We start from the raw sequence: 18,579 nt of genomic DNA on the forward strand, positions 1-18,579 counted from the left end.
GGTCTAGTAGTGCTTAGAACGAGAGAGGGGAGTCTATTTTAGTCTGGTTGGTGTGTGAGCATCCACATAAATGTGTCCCTAATAAGAACCCAGTAGGGTTTCTCAGCAGCACACTTACTGAGCCTGCATACTGTCAGCAAGAAACACAAACACACATGCACGCACGCACGCACACACACACACACACACACACACACACACAGAGAGAGAGAGAGAGAGAGAGAGAGAAACACATGCAAAAAAGAAAGCGCTTCTTATTAGTGAAACATGGCACATATAAAATGTATCAAATAATTAATGACAACAAAAGAGCAATTATTTCAGATTTCACCTAAACAATGTGATGGTATTAATGGTTATATTCTTAACCAAGACATGCATGAGAAAACATGCTCAATTTGAACTCTTACTGTCAAGCTGTAATGCACAAATCCAACTAATACAGAACATTAGAAAGGTGTCCCACTGTGCAGTGAGTGTCAGCAGTTTGAAGCTGCAGTCCACTGTAGAGATACTCAAACATAGAGGTTCCCAATTCGTGTATAAATCACAAAGCATTCTAAAACACAGCTAAAACTAGCAGATTTCCAGAGCAGCACGGGGGCTGGATGAACAGTGCAGTCACTGCACTGCACAAACACAGGGCTGCTCAAATGTAAACAACTCTGTGGCCATTCCCATAAGGACATCCATGCAGGACTGTCCCCTGTCAAGGACATCTGGTTGGAGTCCCACTGAGCTCCCAGCAAAGAGTACGGACTCATCTCTGCACACCCACCCACATACATACACCCCTTAGAGAGACAGCACTCATGAACACAAGTGTGAGGGATGCAGTCACCAGCCCGGGGTTGTACTTTTGTAACACACACACACACACACACACACACACACACACACACACACACACACACACACACACACACACACACACACACACACACATGCTCAGCCTTGACAGCCTGATAGTGAATCTCTCTCGAGGCTCCATGTGGAGGCAGAGGCAGAGGCAGAGGCGGAGGCTCAGGGTGCATACCCAGCCTGGTGTGCGCGTTAGTGAAGAAGGGCCCCGCACGGCCCCAGGTAGGGGCACGAGTGACTCCTACCCACACAACCCATATTTAACTCCCTCATCACTTCTCCCCCTCTCCTTTCTTCAACGCATACAGCCGATTACATGCCCACGACGGTACAGCAGCATCCCGGGAGAGAAAAGCTGGAACCGAGACAGTTCTGCAGACGCCCACCCAGGCAGCCTGCCAGGAAGCGGAGCCTTAAGTTGACAGGAGGGGAACAGTGAGGGGAAACTGATAATGCCAGGTGGCCACTAAACAAGGAGCAACGTGCAGCCTGCATAGCACACCGTCCTAGTGCCGTGTCAGGCTGCTCGTCGGGAGGTGTGGACAGGCACGCGGGCGGGTGAGTGTGGGGTGGGGTTGTAACCATGGCGATATTTCCTTCCCCCCCCCGCCTGCTGCCTCCTCCCTCTGCCGGCTTCACGCAGCATTTATCTCCGCGGCACGGGACAGTGAAATACACTCTACTGTGGCAGGAACATGAGATTATAGTACACACACACACACACACACACACACACACACAGCGGTAAGATGTGCATGCTATGTGCCTGACAGGCAGAAGTACTGTGGGGCTATTGTGGTGGGATGCTATTCATTTGAATAGTTGGTGGGCTAGGCTTTAATGGAGTACGGGTGGCTGCAGAGAGGGCCTTAATTGCTTGATGGATTGGCGGAGCTGCCAGGCATATTTCTGAGGGCGTCCCTGCCGATCAATGAGTCAATGAGCACCTGGCGAAACAGATCGCCTTGCAGGGACTGGAATTCAATTATAACCAGGACTTCCTGCCCCTGGCCAGGACTCTATTACACACCCGGAGTGTGAGCTGCCCTCCTCCAATCAGCCCCAACCACTCTCATCAACCACTCTCAAAGCGCAGAATCAAAAGCCAGGACCCCCCAGGGCAAGGAGGCGAGCTTGGGCTGGTTTTATTAGATTGGTAACGGACGCTACACACGGTATCAGCCACAAATTGAGTTAGTCCCCTAATCTGTCATTTAAACAAATGATCCTGGGCTGTGTTGCATCAGCAGTATTTCTGCACTCTTTGGGGGTTGGTGAGAGAGAGAGAGAGAGAGAGAGACACACACACACAGAGAGAAGTGGAGCTGCTAATAGAGATACAAAAGAGGCTGACTTCCTTTCGTAGGTTGTGAAAGCAGATGTGTGTGTGAGTGAGAGTGTGAGAGAGAGAGAGAGAGAGAGACACAAAAAAAACACAAAAAGAAAGCGAGGAGAGAGACAGCTATACAAAGTGAGTGTGTCAAAGAACGTACAAGAAGAGGAACTGGGAGAGTAGCAGGCTGGACTGGTGCACGGAGCCGTGTCTCTGCACACTCCCATGCTACCTGGGGGATAGTGCGGCCTGTTGAGCTAGTGGCTCTGCATGTGTGAGACCTGTGCATGTGCGTGTGTGTGCAGGTAAACCTAATCGTGGGTGGGGTGGCCGAATCTGATCTGCAACGATGTAAAAGGGGTCTTGCACCAGCAAAGGAAATCTTTATTCTCACTGGAGAAAAGAAGAACGCTAAAATTGAATAAATGAGTCGAGCATCCGGGGAGGGAGAGAAAGGCACGGAGCAGATGCAGGAGCTGTGGCTTCTCACCATGCTGACAGGAGGCGCAAGGAAAGTTGTTTCTGGGTCTGAGCTTTTACATGCCTGCCGGCTGCACCAGGGTAGCATTCAGAAGGTCAGGGGCGAGGCAGATCCCCCGGTGGGTAGCCCTCGCCTGGAGATCCCGACACCGCTCCCCTCTGAGCATGCTGGAACTTTCTGTGGGAGCTGCTGACAATCCTGTGCCACCTGCTGATACGCCCCCTGCTGGCCCTGCTGAAAGGAGCCGAGCATCTCCCATATGAGAGCGCTGGTGAGACACGGCTGCATGTTGGAGGGATTTGGTGGGTTAAAGGCACTATAGGATGGGACTTAATGTCCTCCACACATCCAGAGCAGAGATGCTGGAGAGGCTGTGCTGATGTGGCAAGCATCTCCGGTGCCGGGTTCCCTTCTCCAAAGTGCTCACGCTGGGCGAGATGCTGACTGTGCAATGAGCCACCGAATGCAGAGGTCAGCCTTTGGCTGTGCGTCTTAATAAGCATGGATGAGGGGCAGAAGATATTTCCTGTGGAAAAACACCGGTCAATATTTCTTGACCAGAGTCGAGAAATCACTGAACCTTGCTCGACTGTGACAGTGGTTCTTCGTCTCTCAGCCTGGATCTGTTTTATTTCCCGTGTGATGTATTTCTCACTCTACAACATAACGTCTACTAAACCAAACCCATATCTGTCCGCAGCAGCACAGTGGTGGGCCTCTGACTCAAACACACAGACTCATCCTTTGTCCAACAACTCATGTTTCCAAAGTGTCAAACTCCTTCCCCCCCCAAAAAAAACAACAACAACATTAAACTGGCAAATGCAAACTTGTGCAATCTCTGGGCTCCAGTGCACAACCACCATTTACACATTCTGCCTCCAAGGACTTAGAGGCCACCTCAGTTGAAGTTGTGCATTATAGATGCTCCACTGAAACCATCGTCAGACAGACACGCTGCAGCAAAACAGAGACAGAGCAAAACAAAACATACTGCAGCTCCTCCACAGCATACCAGCTGCAGTGGTGTAGCATGTCAAAATAAGAGCGGTGAGGAGAAAAATGTAAAAATGAGTCCAGTGCAGTAAGGAAGATCGTGCTGGCAGTGCTGTGCTACGCAGACCAGAGACGTCCCTCTGAGAGCTCGGCTGCTTGTTTAGGGTTACTAACGTTGCAGAGGAAGAATTGGTACCATACAGAGAAACGAAAAATAACAGCCTTGTTTTGGTGAACCTCTTCGAGAGCTTCTACTTGCTTCTACTCACTTGCAACAGATCTTTTACCCTGTTGTGTGTGTAAAATTTAGTCCCTCAGTTGTGGGTCCCTGTTCACACTCTGCAATATAATCAACCCTCAACTCCAAAACTATTCTCTCTCTCTCTCACACACACACAAACCCACAAACCCACCTTCATCTGTGTCACAGTGGGGTTCCAAAGGTGGGGTCTTGAGCAGGTGGTGAGTCTCCTTTCTCATATTCATATCTCATGATATGTACATGATTGAATGTGTCTGTGTGTGTTCCCTGGGCCTGTGTCACACCACACCAACAGCAGATAGTTCTCACAGAAAATATAACACCACCTATCCATGTACATAGACACGTACATGCTTTCAACCTGTAATAATTACCCAAAACTATGCTCAAATTTGGCACGGAAAAGTTTACTACACTAGAGCGCATTTTCTGTACAGAACTGCCATGATGAGTATGCATGCACAGAGCATTCTATAAAATCCATGCATGAATTTCCTTTAGCTCCTATGTGAACACTTGGAGCAGTGGCCACCAAAAGCCGAACACAAGCAGATCATGGATCGATGCCTTTTTGCTACCTATCCAGCCACCGGTCCTGCCAGTACCAAGAGCAGCTCAAATAGATCCTTAAAGAACCAAACCTGCGTCCTGCAACTGCAGCGGTGGGGGAGGGTTATTCCAGGCATGTGCTAAACAGATCCCCCCCCCCCCCCCCATCCATTTATACTCCTTCATCTCTTCCTGCTTCCATCTCTCCCTTCATTCCTTTTATATACACCCCAGCATCCTTGAGGATGATGTAGAGACTGCATCCCTTTTTAAGGATCCTCCACTAATCTCCTAAACATTAAAGACATGCTGCCAATAGTGAGATAAATGACCATTCCTATAATAACTGTGGTACTGTAGCCTGTAACAGCTCTAGATGTGCTACACATACTAAAACTAAAATAACCAGCATGAAAGGATCGATTGCTATCACCCATTTCTCCTCATGCATTACTGCAGGAGTTGTCTATTGTATCTCTTACAAGAGATGAATCAGCTTTACGTTGGAGAAACCAAGAGGAGGCTTGCTGATTGCTTCATTTATCTTCAGCGTATCAGAATTAAGGATTTGTCCTTTCTAGTGGCAATGCATTTTAATGTTAATGGTCTTTGCATTAATGACATTAAATGAAGCAATGAAGTTAGGAAACTTAAGGCAAAAGGACTTATCTACACTCTTGAAACTTTAGAACCCCATGGAAATAATGATATTTACATTTATTAAAATTTGACAAGGCAGGGTTTTTAAACAGACACACCTTAAATGCATTAAAAACATTAACACTGAATTAACCTTAAAATAAATAAATAATTTTGAAAGCAATTTAGCATTAGGAATAAAAGAATATGTCTTTTGGTTCTGCTCACAGCTAGTAGATATGAGATATGATTTAAACACGTACTTTCTTGAACACAAACCTGGAACTTCACAAACACTTTGATTGCACAGCTGATGAAGGACCTCTGCACAAAATGTCCTGTTTCTCTGCAAACCTTGCGTACTTCACTCTACTGCAGTTATTCCATGGTAACAATAAAAAAAAAAATACAGAGGTAGTAAAAATTGCAGTGAAGTACTCAAGGTTTTATCAATAGTATGTATATAACTGCAGATAGAGAGAAAATTGCAGTAAAGTACACAAGGATTCCAGTGAACAACTTCACAATTTGGAATTTTTGAATATACATACACGTTTGTATTCACGTGTCTCAACAGGATGTACAGAGGGAACTGGTAGATACATTTCCTCCACCGAGCTAAAGCATCGTCATCGTTCATATGTCCTGTCTACTCAGAAGTCCACTGCTGGTTATTAAACCCCGACAGCATTTTCTTGCATGAGCAGGAAACCTGATCACAAAACAGGAAACTGGATGAACATCTTTTTCCATTGAGCTCTGAACAATGAAAGCAATTGCTTTGAAAGGACTCCAACTTAGAAACCAAATAGGGCTGGAAGTCAGAGGCTGGGAGGAGCGGTCACCGTGTCCGGGTTCAAAGAGCAGGCCTCGCGTGTGACGACATGTCATGAGCTGACTGTCCCACTTTCACTTACACGTGCACACAAGCGCTCGCTCTCACGCAGCTCCCCCGCCCCTCTCCTTCAGCATCACTGCAAACCTGCTCTGCATACTGTTTAAGGAAAATGTGAAACATGGCCGCACTGCAGGGACTCCTTCCACGGCAGGCCCAGAGCGGAGCGGCTCTCCTCGGCTCCTCGGAACCCGCCCAGAGGAGCAGCAGCCCCGGGGACACCCGGCCACCGCGGGAAACACCATTCCACCTACTGTTTCTCCTCCGTTTCCTTTGCTGGTGTGTAGAGTGCGATAATTAGGCAGTAGAGCTCCATGAGAATTAGACAGAGCGGAGTCCCTGCGATCTCAAATCCATTAGACATCTCCACAAATCCTGATTAAGCAGCTTTGCTCGCTAACACCAGGCTCTTAACTCATGGATGATTTCGATTCGGACGTCCCATCCGCCGTAAATATGAACTGGTATGCAGAGACGAATCTGCCCAAAGGTTGTGGGCACAGACGTAACGGCCTCTGTCTGTGGACGGGACGACAGCAGCGTGGACAGGTCCAGCGGGGTGCTCTTAGCCCACTTCCCTGCCACAGGCCTCAGGAAACCCCACACCCAGCTCCCCCTGTGGCCCTAATCCCCTAGGCCAGAGTGGCAGCCAGTGCACCCTGCACACAGCACTTACTGACGGCCCAGGCTGCACACTCATCATACACCCTTCCTAAGGTTAGATGTATATTCAGCAGTGATGGGGTCATTTCTTCTCCATGTAGTTACATGTAGCTACAAAGACTTAACTCATAACTCATATGCAAAATGTCTGAAAAATAATATGTTAATGATGGTATATTTGTAGATTATAAAATTATTTACAACAAGCATATATTTTACACACAGTAATATTTTTCATATATGCGCCATTTCACCCGTAACCCATTGTTTTGCTTTGTTTTTTTATTAATAAAAATATTAACATAGTAAATTGTACAGGAGATTCTTATCAGGCCACATGCATGTGGAATTGCAGTGCCAGGAAGTGATGCTGCACTTCCATACACAACAACCAGAACAGACCAGGGGGCAGCTGAGGAGGGACATGTGCCAACACCTGAGACTGGAAGCAAAGTGCACGGGGGCCCTTCAGGGGACAGCAGAAGAGGCCGGAAAGCTTTTACCCTGAGCCCGGATTCTTCGCTTCGTTATTGAGGCCGTGCTCTAGCACCGACGCTGATAATAAAAGCACAGCGGATCTGAGACACAACAGCTTGGAGTTTATACACTTAGACTACTTGGGTGCTTCCTCCTCTGAGCCTTCTCCTAACCTGGGTCCCTAGGAGAGAGAGAGACAACGAGAGAGAGAGGGTGAGTGAGTGAGTGAGCGAGCGAGAGGGTGAGAGCGAGCGAGCGAGCGAGAGAGAGAGTGAGTGAGTGAGTGAGTGAGCGAGCGAGCGAGATAGAGAGAGCGTGAGAGAGTGCGCAGCCCTCCCTCCACCTTCTGTCGTGCACGGTGCAATTGCCCCCAGACCATTACTCATCCATGGAAGGGGCGGGCATGGAACAGACCACGCCCACAGGTTCCCAGTCTCTTAATGAGAGAGAGAGAGCGAGAGAGAGAGAGAGAGAGAGCACACGCAGCGCTTGGTTGTTTGTTAAAAACGAACCTGAGAAAAAACAAATAAATCAAAACTCCGCATTCATGCGGAAGACTGCACCCAAGGGGGCACAACAAATGAAGCATTAATGTATATCGAATAAGAGAGGGGAGGACTGACTTGGTCTGAGGCCTGGGAGATGCTGATCTCGTCAAGTGATGGGGGCGGGAGGTGGTGCGCATGCAGCATGGCTGTGGGGGTGGGGTCTGGGAAAGTGATGGTGATGGAGGAAAAGAAGACAGCTCAGCTCAATTCCGCGCCCCCCCTGCACTATTCCAAGCCAGCACGCCGCGCTGCTGCCGGATGCCACGAAGTTCAACCAAGTCTTTCCATGATCTCTCAGGGCTACTGCCCCTCACTGGTGGACTGAGGAAGCCCAGCAGACAGCGCGCGAGCAAGCGCGCGCACGCCACTAGGTGCGTTCGGCTTTTGGTGGAAAGCCTATAAGAATCTTGGGAAAGGTGAGGGAATGATATGGTTGCTGACTTTCATTAATAAGAATGACAAACAAACAAAAAAAATGTTAGAAAATCAAAAAAAGGACCCAGATACACTGGACAAAGAGGGCAGTAATTACCATTCAATAAGGTTCAGCCCAAGGTCAGAAGAATGCATCTTAGTATGTGGGGCAGAGCAGGGCTTGGATCGATTAAATATGATCAATCGTGTTTAAGGAGCAGAGACACTGCAGTAGCAAAGGCCACACTACCACTGATACACAGGCTTCAGTCACACATGCACACACCCCAACCGCACATACCATTACTATGACCAAACCTTTGCTCCTACTCTTTATTGGCTAGCCCAGGCTGCAGTGCTAAAATCTCACAGCACAACCGTGGCCACACATACACACACAGCATTCGAAGATGGTACCCTTTCAGTTTAAAAGTGCTGTATGCACATAATTCTCACACACACACACACACACACACACACACACACACATTTCATCATAAAAAGTTCAGTCATAACCCTAACACCCCCTCACATCCACCCAAGCACCTCTCTCTATCACATGCATAAAGCCATGGAGCCAGGCTGGAAACCTTAGCCAAGAGCTCCACTTCTGGCCAGGACTCAACACAAACGCACCAACAGCACTTCCTCCCTCTTACGTCAGCCAGTGGAGTGGCCTACCAGCTGCCAAGGGAAAGCAGGCCATTTTTCCAGCCTGAGCCCCAACTCCCAGGCACTTGTTTGGGGCTCCACCCCTCGGTCAGCGCTCCTGCGGCCGATTCCTATCTCAAGTGGCGGCGGGGGTTGGTTCAATGCCAAGGCGGCTCTACGGAAAGCCCCTCCACGGCGTCAACAGTTCCAGGCCAGGGCCCTCTGGAGGCTGAGACCTCGCCGTCCCTCCCCGCGGGCCCTTCCACAGGTGCCCGGCCCCGAGCCTGGGCCTGGAACTGGAACTAGCCCTGCACAGATTGCACCAGTGTCATGCTCCATTTTCAAGCAATCTGTTCAACTGCAGCTATACAGGACCAGCCTGCCTGCTTTCCTGGGCCCATGACGGGTGGGGGTGGGTCAAGGAAAGGCAATAGAGAGATTACAAAGTATTACAAAGGTAAGTATTTGGTGTCGGGGGGGGGGGGGGGGTTGGGGGTCGTGGGCAGCCTCTGGGCCTGTGGGGAGAAGAAACAGGTCACTGCAGTTCTCGTCTGCTCTCCGTGCTCTTACGGAACAACTTTTTCATTCTTAACTCCCATCAGCAACCCCCACCCACCCACACACACACACACACACTTCTAACCAACCCAGTATTCTCTCCACACATAGCAACACTATAATAATGACTCTCATGAACAAAAATACCCTTTTAAATGGGGCCCCAGGAGGCAGGACTGACATCCTATAGGATCATGTCTGCTCTATATGTGCAGTCATGACAGAAGATACCGAAGCTCATAATGTCCTTCATTATGAGGAGGGTCAGTAATACAGTGTACGAGAGAAGAGCCCAGATCATTATACTGCTGCTGTGTGCCATATCTTGCATTCCCTTGACCACAATAAGCACATCATTTAGAAGCAGATTAGATATTTTAGGCGGTGTAGTAGCTGATCCTAGACAACCCAACCCAGATTATTTTTATACGCATTCCCAGCACAGAGTATTCTTCTTCCAGCCCTAGTCTCCGCCCACTTCGGTGCACCCACAGCGATCCAGCTGGAGTGTCGAGCCTGACGGAGCATGCTCAGTGGATAATGACTGATTACTCTAGCGAAGCTGACACTGCACACAACGGGAAGCCGAAGGCGAGGAAGAGGAGCCAGCTCCAGATTTAGCGGCAGCAGCAGCTGGGCCCTGCTCAGCACTGCACATCTGCCAAGTCATCGTGGGCCGGGCCTGGAGAGGACTCCTGCACCACCAGCTACCGCTACGTACACGCGCGCGCACACAATTTGCTCTGCGACACAAATTTTACCGTTATGGTAGATCTGCACTTTAAATGTAAAAACTTTAAAATAGATCTTGTCTATCTGCTTACTCATACACAAAAGGTTTCACAGCCACAAATCCCAGTGCAGCCCACTCGCAGGACTGCATCCTCTCTCATAGCAGTTTTGACAGGCCAGTGCTTGTGGGTTTGTTTTTCTTTTTTTGTTTTTTTTTTAACACAACGGGTAAAAGGGCAATGCTACAGAGGGGACTCAAGCAGGAAGCCGGGGGGGAAGCTTCCGAAGCAAGGGCCAATTTCAGATGCGCTAAAATATTCATCATCCTGCCAAACGGTGTGGAGGAGGAGCAATAGTCACAGGCTGGATTAATCACCTCAGGGCAGGGCCCATCGCAGCCACGGCGCCCAGACAGAGGCAGAGGTGAAGGGTCGGGGCGCAGAGCTGCTACCTGTAATCATTGATGTAGCACGAGAGGAGGCATGAGGAGCAGGGGAGAGTGAAAGAGGGAGACTGCATTCAGTGGGATGGCTCTCCAAGCCCCTGGGGTTGAAGGAGACACTTCTCTACACATGCCATATTTATGAACACAGCCTACAGGAAGAGGGGGGAAATGCACTGGTACATGGGACACACACACACACACACACACACACACACACACACACACACACACACACACACACACACACACACTATTCCACCTTCCATTATATTACACCAAGACATGCATTGTCACTCAAATCTGTCCTTTTCTAAAGATATGTGCCCGCAGATGTGAAAGTGCACATGCACCGATCTGTGATTTGAATGCTGCCACCACAGCAGTACGATAGCTTGTATGACTGCAGCACTGGGTTTTACGTAACCAGGGCCAAAATGAGAATGGTATTTGGCTAGAATTGGAACGGCTGGAGCATCACCACAGTCATACGAGCGGATGAACAATGCTGGGACCATGAACAAGCTCCTTCCAAAAATAATGATTTATTTAGCCCAGCATTCTGCTTTGCTGTTTAAAAAGACTGCAGACCCAGGAGTGCCCTCGTTCACTTCACGAGTAGGAGAGCTGCCATAGCTACCTGGAACTCTGGCTCCTCCTAGTGGTGGCCTGTAGTCTGAACACAGCAGCACTGCTGGTCACGCCCCATATGCTAACCAGCCTGGAGGCAGGTGTTATGTTTTGTAAAAACTATATACACACACTGCAGTGATTATTTTAAGACCATACAGCACTGCACATGGTGGGGGTAGAGATATATTGAGAGAGAGAACACACGAGAGCACACAATATGCTGGTCTTGCTACATGATGACTTATGATACAACACTGCCATGGCTGAGCTGTTTTATTATGCACTTAGTTACCCACCTGAGTGGTGCAAGACCATAGATTTCACCATCATTAGCGTCCATACTCCCCCACTCAGCGCTGTCAAGCCATCCGAGCCTTTAATTACTGCATTAAACTGCTACGACAGTAGCACAGCTGCACTGCTGGACAGCCACATAAGCTAACCAGCCTGGAGGCAGGTGTTATGTTTTGTAAACTGCTACGACAGTAGCACAGCTGCACTGCTGGACAGCCACATAAGCGCTGTCCCATCTGCTAGAGCTGCCATAGCTACCTGGAACTCTGGCTCCTCCTAGTGGTGGCCTGTAGTCTGAACACAGCAGCACTGCTGGTCACGCCCCATAAGCTAACCAGCCTGGAGGCAGGTGTTATGTTTTGTAAACTGCTACGACAGTAGCACAGCTGCACTGCTGGACAGCCACATAAGCGCTGTCCCATCTGCTAGAGCTGCCCGAGGCTCCATGAGATGAGTGACACCGCACTTCACCGCTTTACAGAAAGGCTGCAAGTGGAGTCTGTGTATGTTTGATATTGTGCAGGAAAAAAAAACAACACATTACAACATATTTGAGGCACCTACGTGCACTGAAGGCTTAATCGTGCACTTGTAGAAGCATGACCAAGCCCAAACGCACGAGGTCATTTAAGCATCGCCACCACAAGCCAAAAAGAACTGCTAATCTATTTTATAGATTACATGTAAAGTCATATTAAAAATCTGCTGATTTGCATGCAATTGAAACAATAAGAGAAGAGTGTTACTCAGAACATTTATTCAGAGGAACACTTCCATAGAGCGTACAGCAGCACAAAACACACAGACCACCCTGGCACACGCATGACATATGATCATCATATACTGCTCCTGCAGGAAATCAACCAGTAAAGAGTGTGGACACTTTCATTAGAGGATGTCCCCCTGTGGTTTACTGTGACCCTTGAATGAGATCATTTTACACATTAAACCTGTAACAGAATTTCAAAAGGAAACTGTTCTGTCAGAAACAAGGTGTGTGTTTCACTTGTTAATAGGAAGCTTTGGAATTTTTATTTATTGTGTGTGATGGAGTCTTTGGCAAATCTTTCCAGAGTACACATTAGCAGGAAGAAACTCCTCATGGAAGAATCATACATTAGACAACACACATGTACTCAAAATCAAATAGTATGGGTTGACGTACACACATCTACAACTGTGTGTTATCATGAGACTACACAAAAGATCGCCTTGGAATGTATGGAGGGCATGTTTTCTGCAAGAGAGGAGTGCATTGTGGGAACGTGTCTGCCTAGTCTCAGCACCATTCATACATATAATAAACCAAATATTTACAATTTACTAAACTCAATAGGAAAATCACACGAAAGTCATGTGACCACAATTACAGTATGAATTGTCTTGGTGCTACATTGGAACAAAAACAATGTACAGGCCCTTTACATTGGAACAAAAACAGTATGAACATGACAATCCTTTGTGTGTGCAACTGATGTCTCAAAAGTGTTTTAGACAAATTTACAACAACCCATGAGTGTAATAACAAATGAAACGGAAGAGAGGCTCTGTACACAAAAAGGGCTTTCCAACTTGTAGCATTGACAGAACAATTGTTTAAGGTGTCTGGTAAGTTTCAGTTAAATGATGGAAAGGTGAGTGGAATGAATAACAAAACTATACTCAGAAGACATGTAGTCCCAGACCACACTGATATTCGTGGAATTCCAGGCAGTTAGCACAGTGCCAGCATCCCAGTGAAACTAAGTGTTAGGGTTATAACTAGTGTCTAAGTACTTCATCATTCTTTTATATAACTGGTAGGAGTTCTGAATTATTAGTGTAAAGTGGCAGTTTTTTAATAAAACAAAAAAACAAAAAACAAACCATTAAAAAAAAAAGAAAGACAAAAAACGTCACTGAGAAGAAACAGACAACACACAGCAACACAGAAGCAGCGTGGGGTTGCTGTCTCTGATCGCCTTTAAAGTCCACTAGTGTTAAATAACGTAAACTGTATTACAGCAACAACCACTGAAGCCAATACTGCAACACCGTTATGCCCGGAATACACAGAACTGCACACCAGGGGTTCTGTTCTCCTGCCTCTGACCACATTCTACCAGGAGAGGCAGATTTACAGAGAACTAAAAAGGAATTAAGGCTACACACACCTTAGTGTAATCAGGTGTGTGTGCGCTACGAAACGTAAACGGGGGCAGGGCACTCTGTACCATGAGAAATTTATTCACAAATTAGACAGCCTTATAATACTACATTTAGCAATCTACCGTCATAGGATACGGTAACTTGCTAATTTGATTAAAAAGCAAACTATGTTAAGAAATAAAACCTCATGTATAAAATATATTTTTAATTGGGAGGGATTCAATGGGGGTAGAATTAAAATTTTAGATAGATTTTTGAATATACAACATTATACACAATTCATTTATGAATAAAAACAAATTGTCACTAAGATTGTATAAATGTATTAAAAGAAATAAAATATATTTGTTAGTTTTCAAAAGTAGTGCCTTTGTCAATAAAGTCACCTAGTCTCAAAAACTGTGCCTGATAAACTAAAGCATCTAAAGTAAGAAACTTTCGGTCAGAAAAAATAGTGCATGTAATTGAATAAATTACTAAAATCATCTTCACTTGTTTTTTCAATTATCTTCAGTTGCACTGTGAAGGTGTGTGGATTCTACCTTAACACTGCCGTTAAGATGACCCGTGACGAACGGCTACAGTAGGTCTAAAAACACCTAGATTAGCTATAGAGGCAGACTTTACACATCTATTCAAACTGAAAGCTCAGAGCAAGTGTGGTAAGCGCTCACGTACAGCTTGATAATGCAAGCGAGTTGCATCAGAGGGGCGAAAGCGAGAAACTGATGTGCTGGAGCCTCCTGGTGTTGAAACTGTGGAATTACTAATAAACATACAAAGTAGTTGATTTCAGAGCCACTGAACATTGAAATATATCATCATTATCCAAACAATACAATTTATGAAGTTAAAAAACTATTGTAATTGTTAATTAGATTTATAAACTAAGTCCTGGTAGACAAAGTCTATATATTGAACAGTTAACGGAACTATAAAATGAGTCCCAAATGCAACTACATAAGGTAAGAAAAGAATTTACAACAAAATCTGATGCCACAGGAGGAAATACGGAGGCAATGTCGCTAAACTTTGACAAAATTATGGTATAGGTTAGGTAATAATGTACAACGGTATTTTACACTTTTATTAACATAAACACCACCTCAAAAAGTGGTTCTAACCTTTTTTTCTAAAGAAAATAGGGATTGGTGATGCTCAAGCTAAAGATGCCAGTGCCTCGCAACCGCATGTTGAAGTTAGGGAAGAAAACCGAATAAACCAGGCCAGCACGCCGGGCGTCTGCGGTTAAATACTTCGAGGAGACCCATTAAACACAGTACAGCTACAGGTATGAAGAACCACAAGCAAGGGCAAAACCAAGATGGGTCACATTTAAAAATAAAAGTCTTCATAAAATGCTCATTGTAAGTGTTTGACCAAAAATTACAAAAAAAAAAAAATAAATAAGAAAAACAAAATGTTAACATTCTACTCATTCAATAAAATCATGGGACACGTACTGTTACTGAATTAAAAATAGCAAATATTGGTAAAATACCATTTATGATGGCAGTATAAACAAATGTTAGTTTAGAAGTAACATGTTAAATACTAAAGTAACCTGTGATATTGAATACATATTCCTGATAAATATTTACACACATTATACCTAACTGTTTTGAAGTACATTATGAACAATGAGAACCTATGCTTTAAAAAGGTATAGCAAGCAACATTTTCATATTTTGCTAAGAAGAAAGTTACCTCAACTATTTAACCAAGACATCATACAAAACAATACGAGCCTGATCTAATACCATTTTTCTTTAATCATCTTCATAAAGCTTAAAATGGCATTCTGCTCATGGCTCGTTCCTTAAAAACAAGAACCAATTAAAATAGCCAAACCTAAATGTTCTCTACTGATGTTTCACTTATTTTCTAACAAAAGTAATTGCCTCTATACTGCTCGTCTTTGAGAGATTTGCAAATTTCATAGACTAAATACCCAACTGCATAACTTGATTAATATTTTAATTTCACTTCGAATATAATTCTGACTACATTTAAAGATGTAACTCTAAAGTTGTGAAAATATATGAAAAGATCAAAAAATGTTTTTTTTTTAAATACCAGTATCTGATTCCATCAAATCCTCTCAGAATACAGCATATTCATCATATATCCAAAAAGTTTGTCAGGGGGAAAAACTATAGAGTCGATGTCCTTCAAGCAGTGATGCTGCCAAATCACTTTAAAATAAATGTCAGCCCTCTCTAAAAATGGAAGCATCCAATAGCCATTGTTGGCTTTGAAATGTATTACACCGCTATTGTGAGATGTATTAGGAATACAGGGATGCAATAAAACCTTTAGGCCAAAGCTAACGGTATTTTGTTTTGTCCTTGTTACAATGTTAACTGATCAGAATGCAACACAAATTATTATCAGAATTAACCATCATCTCTACATGAACCAGGAAAAATGAAATGCCCTAAAGCTGGTTCTTCTCACAGTCGGAGGGCCAGAGCCATCCCATACATCAGTTTCAACTCCCCTTCAGGAATACTCAGGAAGATGTTAAATAAAACTCTCATAATTCTAATATTTTGAAATCTTTTCTGTTTGTTTCAAAGAACAGCACGTAGACAAAAATCCATCCACCATATAGGAGCCAGCGATCCTTGGCAGAACTGTGCGTAGTTTAACACTTGTGCTTCATGGCCAGCTGTAAAGAAAGACAGAGACAGAATGAGGGGGGTCAGAGGTCACTCAGAAATTCAGACTGCAGTAACTGCGTAGAGAAATAAATGACCTCCCAGCCCACGCATACTTGCACAAATAGAATAGTTTTTATTGCCAAGTGGATATGCACCGTCAATCAGCACCAGATTGTGTATTTCGAGAGATTATTATAGTTCTAAAAAATGCTGTTAGGATGAACAGTCATGTTTCAACAGTTCAGAAGCAGAAAGAAATGTGTTTCAACATTCTAGTATACTGTATTTACCAAACGTTCTAGCAGTATGGATGGGATTATGTATACTGTATTTACCAAACGTTCTAGCAGTATGGATGGGATTATGTATACTGTATTTACCAAACGTTCTAGCAGTATGGATGGGATTATGTATACTGTATTTACCAAACGTTCTAGCAGTATGGATGGGATTATGTATACTGTATTTACCAAACGTTCTAGCAGTATGGACGGGATTATGTATACTGTATTTACCAAACGTTCTAGCAGTATGGATGGGATTATGTATACTGTATTTACCAAATCCTTTCCAAAAGCCCCAATGCACCCCACCACCCTCCCTCTCAAGTGAGCCTTACTCATCTGTGGATTCATTAATTACATTAATGCAAGACCTAATGGGCCCAGTGGGAAGCTCATTAGGAAAAGGGCAGAAACACCAATCTTATTCACAGCTGGACAGACAGCACTCTCAAACTAGTCTTGCGCACACTGTCCATATGGGGGCAGCAAAGCAGCATGTAGACAGAGACACACAGTCACTGCATTCAACTGGACAAGACTGGGACAGCAGATACAAGGTAGCAGAAGAGTTCTGAAACAGCAGTTGAACTAGACTAAGGACTACTAAATGCATTTTTTTCTGATTGCTTATTCAAACTATTAAAGTCCAATTTATTGAGCATGATGGAAGTGAAAAACACAAACACTTCCTAAAAAGATCACTCAGTGACTGGCAACTTTAGTATGGTTAGGTTCAGTTCAATTTAGTGAAATTAAAATATCTTTGCAGAAAAAAAAAAAAGGCAAAAAAAAAATTTAAAAAAAAAAGAAGAAGAAGAAGCAGCAGCAAGCTAAGCAGGTGGTGAATCCGGATCAAAGCGGGAGAAGAGAACCCCGGGGAGCGAGTGTTCTCAAAGTAGCTTCATGGGCCTAAAGCAATCGTCATCATGCCTGCCTTTTCATCTGCATTTGGCTGGGGCCATAGCTGGGGAGAGGAGGTGCAGGGGAGCACACTGCTACCCCAGCCCCTTACCCCGCTGCTGCTACCCCAGCCCCTTACCCTCCTGCTGCTACCCCAGCCCCTTACCCCGCTGCTGCTACCCCAGCCCCTTACCCTCCTGCTGCTACCCCAGCCCCTTACCCCGCTGCTGCTACCCCAGCCCCTTACCCTCCTGCTGCTACCCCAGCCCCTTACCCCGCTGCTGCTACCCCAGCCCCTTACCCTCCTGCTGCTACCCCAGCCCCTTACCCCGCTGCTGCTACCCCAGCCCCTTACCCCGCTGCTGCTAGCCCAGCCCCTTACCCCGCTGCTGCTACCCCAGCCCCTTACCCCGCTGCTGCTACCCCAGCCCCTTACCCTCCTGCTGCTACCCCAGCCCCTTACCCCGCTGCTGCTACCCCAGCCCCTTACCCCGCTGCTGCTAGCCCAGCCCCTTACCCCGCTGCTGCTAGCCCAGCCCCTTACCCCGCTGCTGCTAGCCCAGCCCCTTACCCTCCCGCTGCTGCTAGCCCAGCCCCTTACCCTCCCGCTGCTGCTAGCCCAGCCCCTTACCCCGCTGCTGCTACCCCAGCCCCTTACCCCGCTGCTGCTACCCCAGCCCCTTACCCTCCTGCTGCTACCCCAGCCCCTTACCCCGCTGCTGCTAGCCCAGCCCCTTACCCTCCTGCTGCTACCCCAGCCCCTTACCCCGCTGCTGCTACCCCAGCCCCTTACCCCGCTGCTGCTACCCCAGCCCCTTACCCCGCTGCTGCTACCCCAGCCCCTTACCCCGCTGCTGCTAGCCCAGCCCCTTACCCTCCTGCTGCTAGCCCAGCCCCTTACCCTCCTGCTGCTACCCCAGCCCCTTACCCCGCTGCTGCTACCCCAGCCCCTTACCCCGCTGCTGCTACCCCAGCCCCTTACCCCGCTGCTGCTACCCCAGCCCCTTACCCCGCTGCTGCTACCCCAGCCCCTTACCCCGCTGCTGCTACCCAAGCCCCTTACCCCGCTGCTGCTACCCAAGCCCCTTACCCCGCTGCTGCTACCCCAGCCCCTTACCCCGCTGCTGCTACCCCAGCCCCTTACCCCGCTGCTGCT

General features: G+C 46.5%; 1 protein-coding gene across 2 annotated transcripts in view; it reads right to left on the bottom strand.

Moving 5' to 3' along the window:
• Positions 1-12,168: 12,168 nt before the first annotated feature.
• stxbp6 (syntaxin binding protein 6 (amisyn)) overlaps positions 12,169-18,579 on the bottom strand; it is a 48,299-nt gene continuing 41,888 nt past the window's right edge. For both annotated transcript variants that reach the window (XM_081721716.1, XM_027002415.3), the window contains one exon: positions 12,169-16,247. In XM_081721716.1, the coding sequence (XP_081577842.1) occupies positions 16,224-16,247 (24 nt within the window). In that variant the 3' untranslated portion in view covers positions 12,169-16,223. The remainder of the gene's footprint in view (positions 16,248-18,579) is intronic.

Source organism: Electrophorus electricus, chromosome 10 (assembly GCF_041902795.1).
Source record: "Electrophorus electricus isolate QZ-2024a chromosome 10, ASM4190279v1, whole genome shotgun sequence".
In the NCBI taxonomy this organism is placed as follows: domain Eukaryota; kingdom Metazoa; phylum Chordata; class Actinopteri; order Gymnotiformes; family Gymnotidae; genus Electrophorus; species Electrophorus electricus.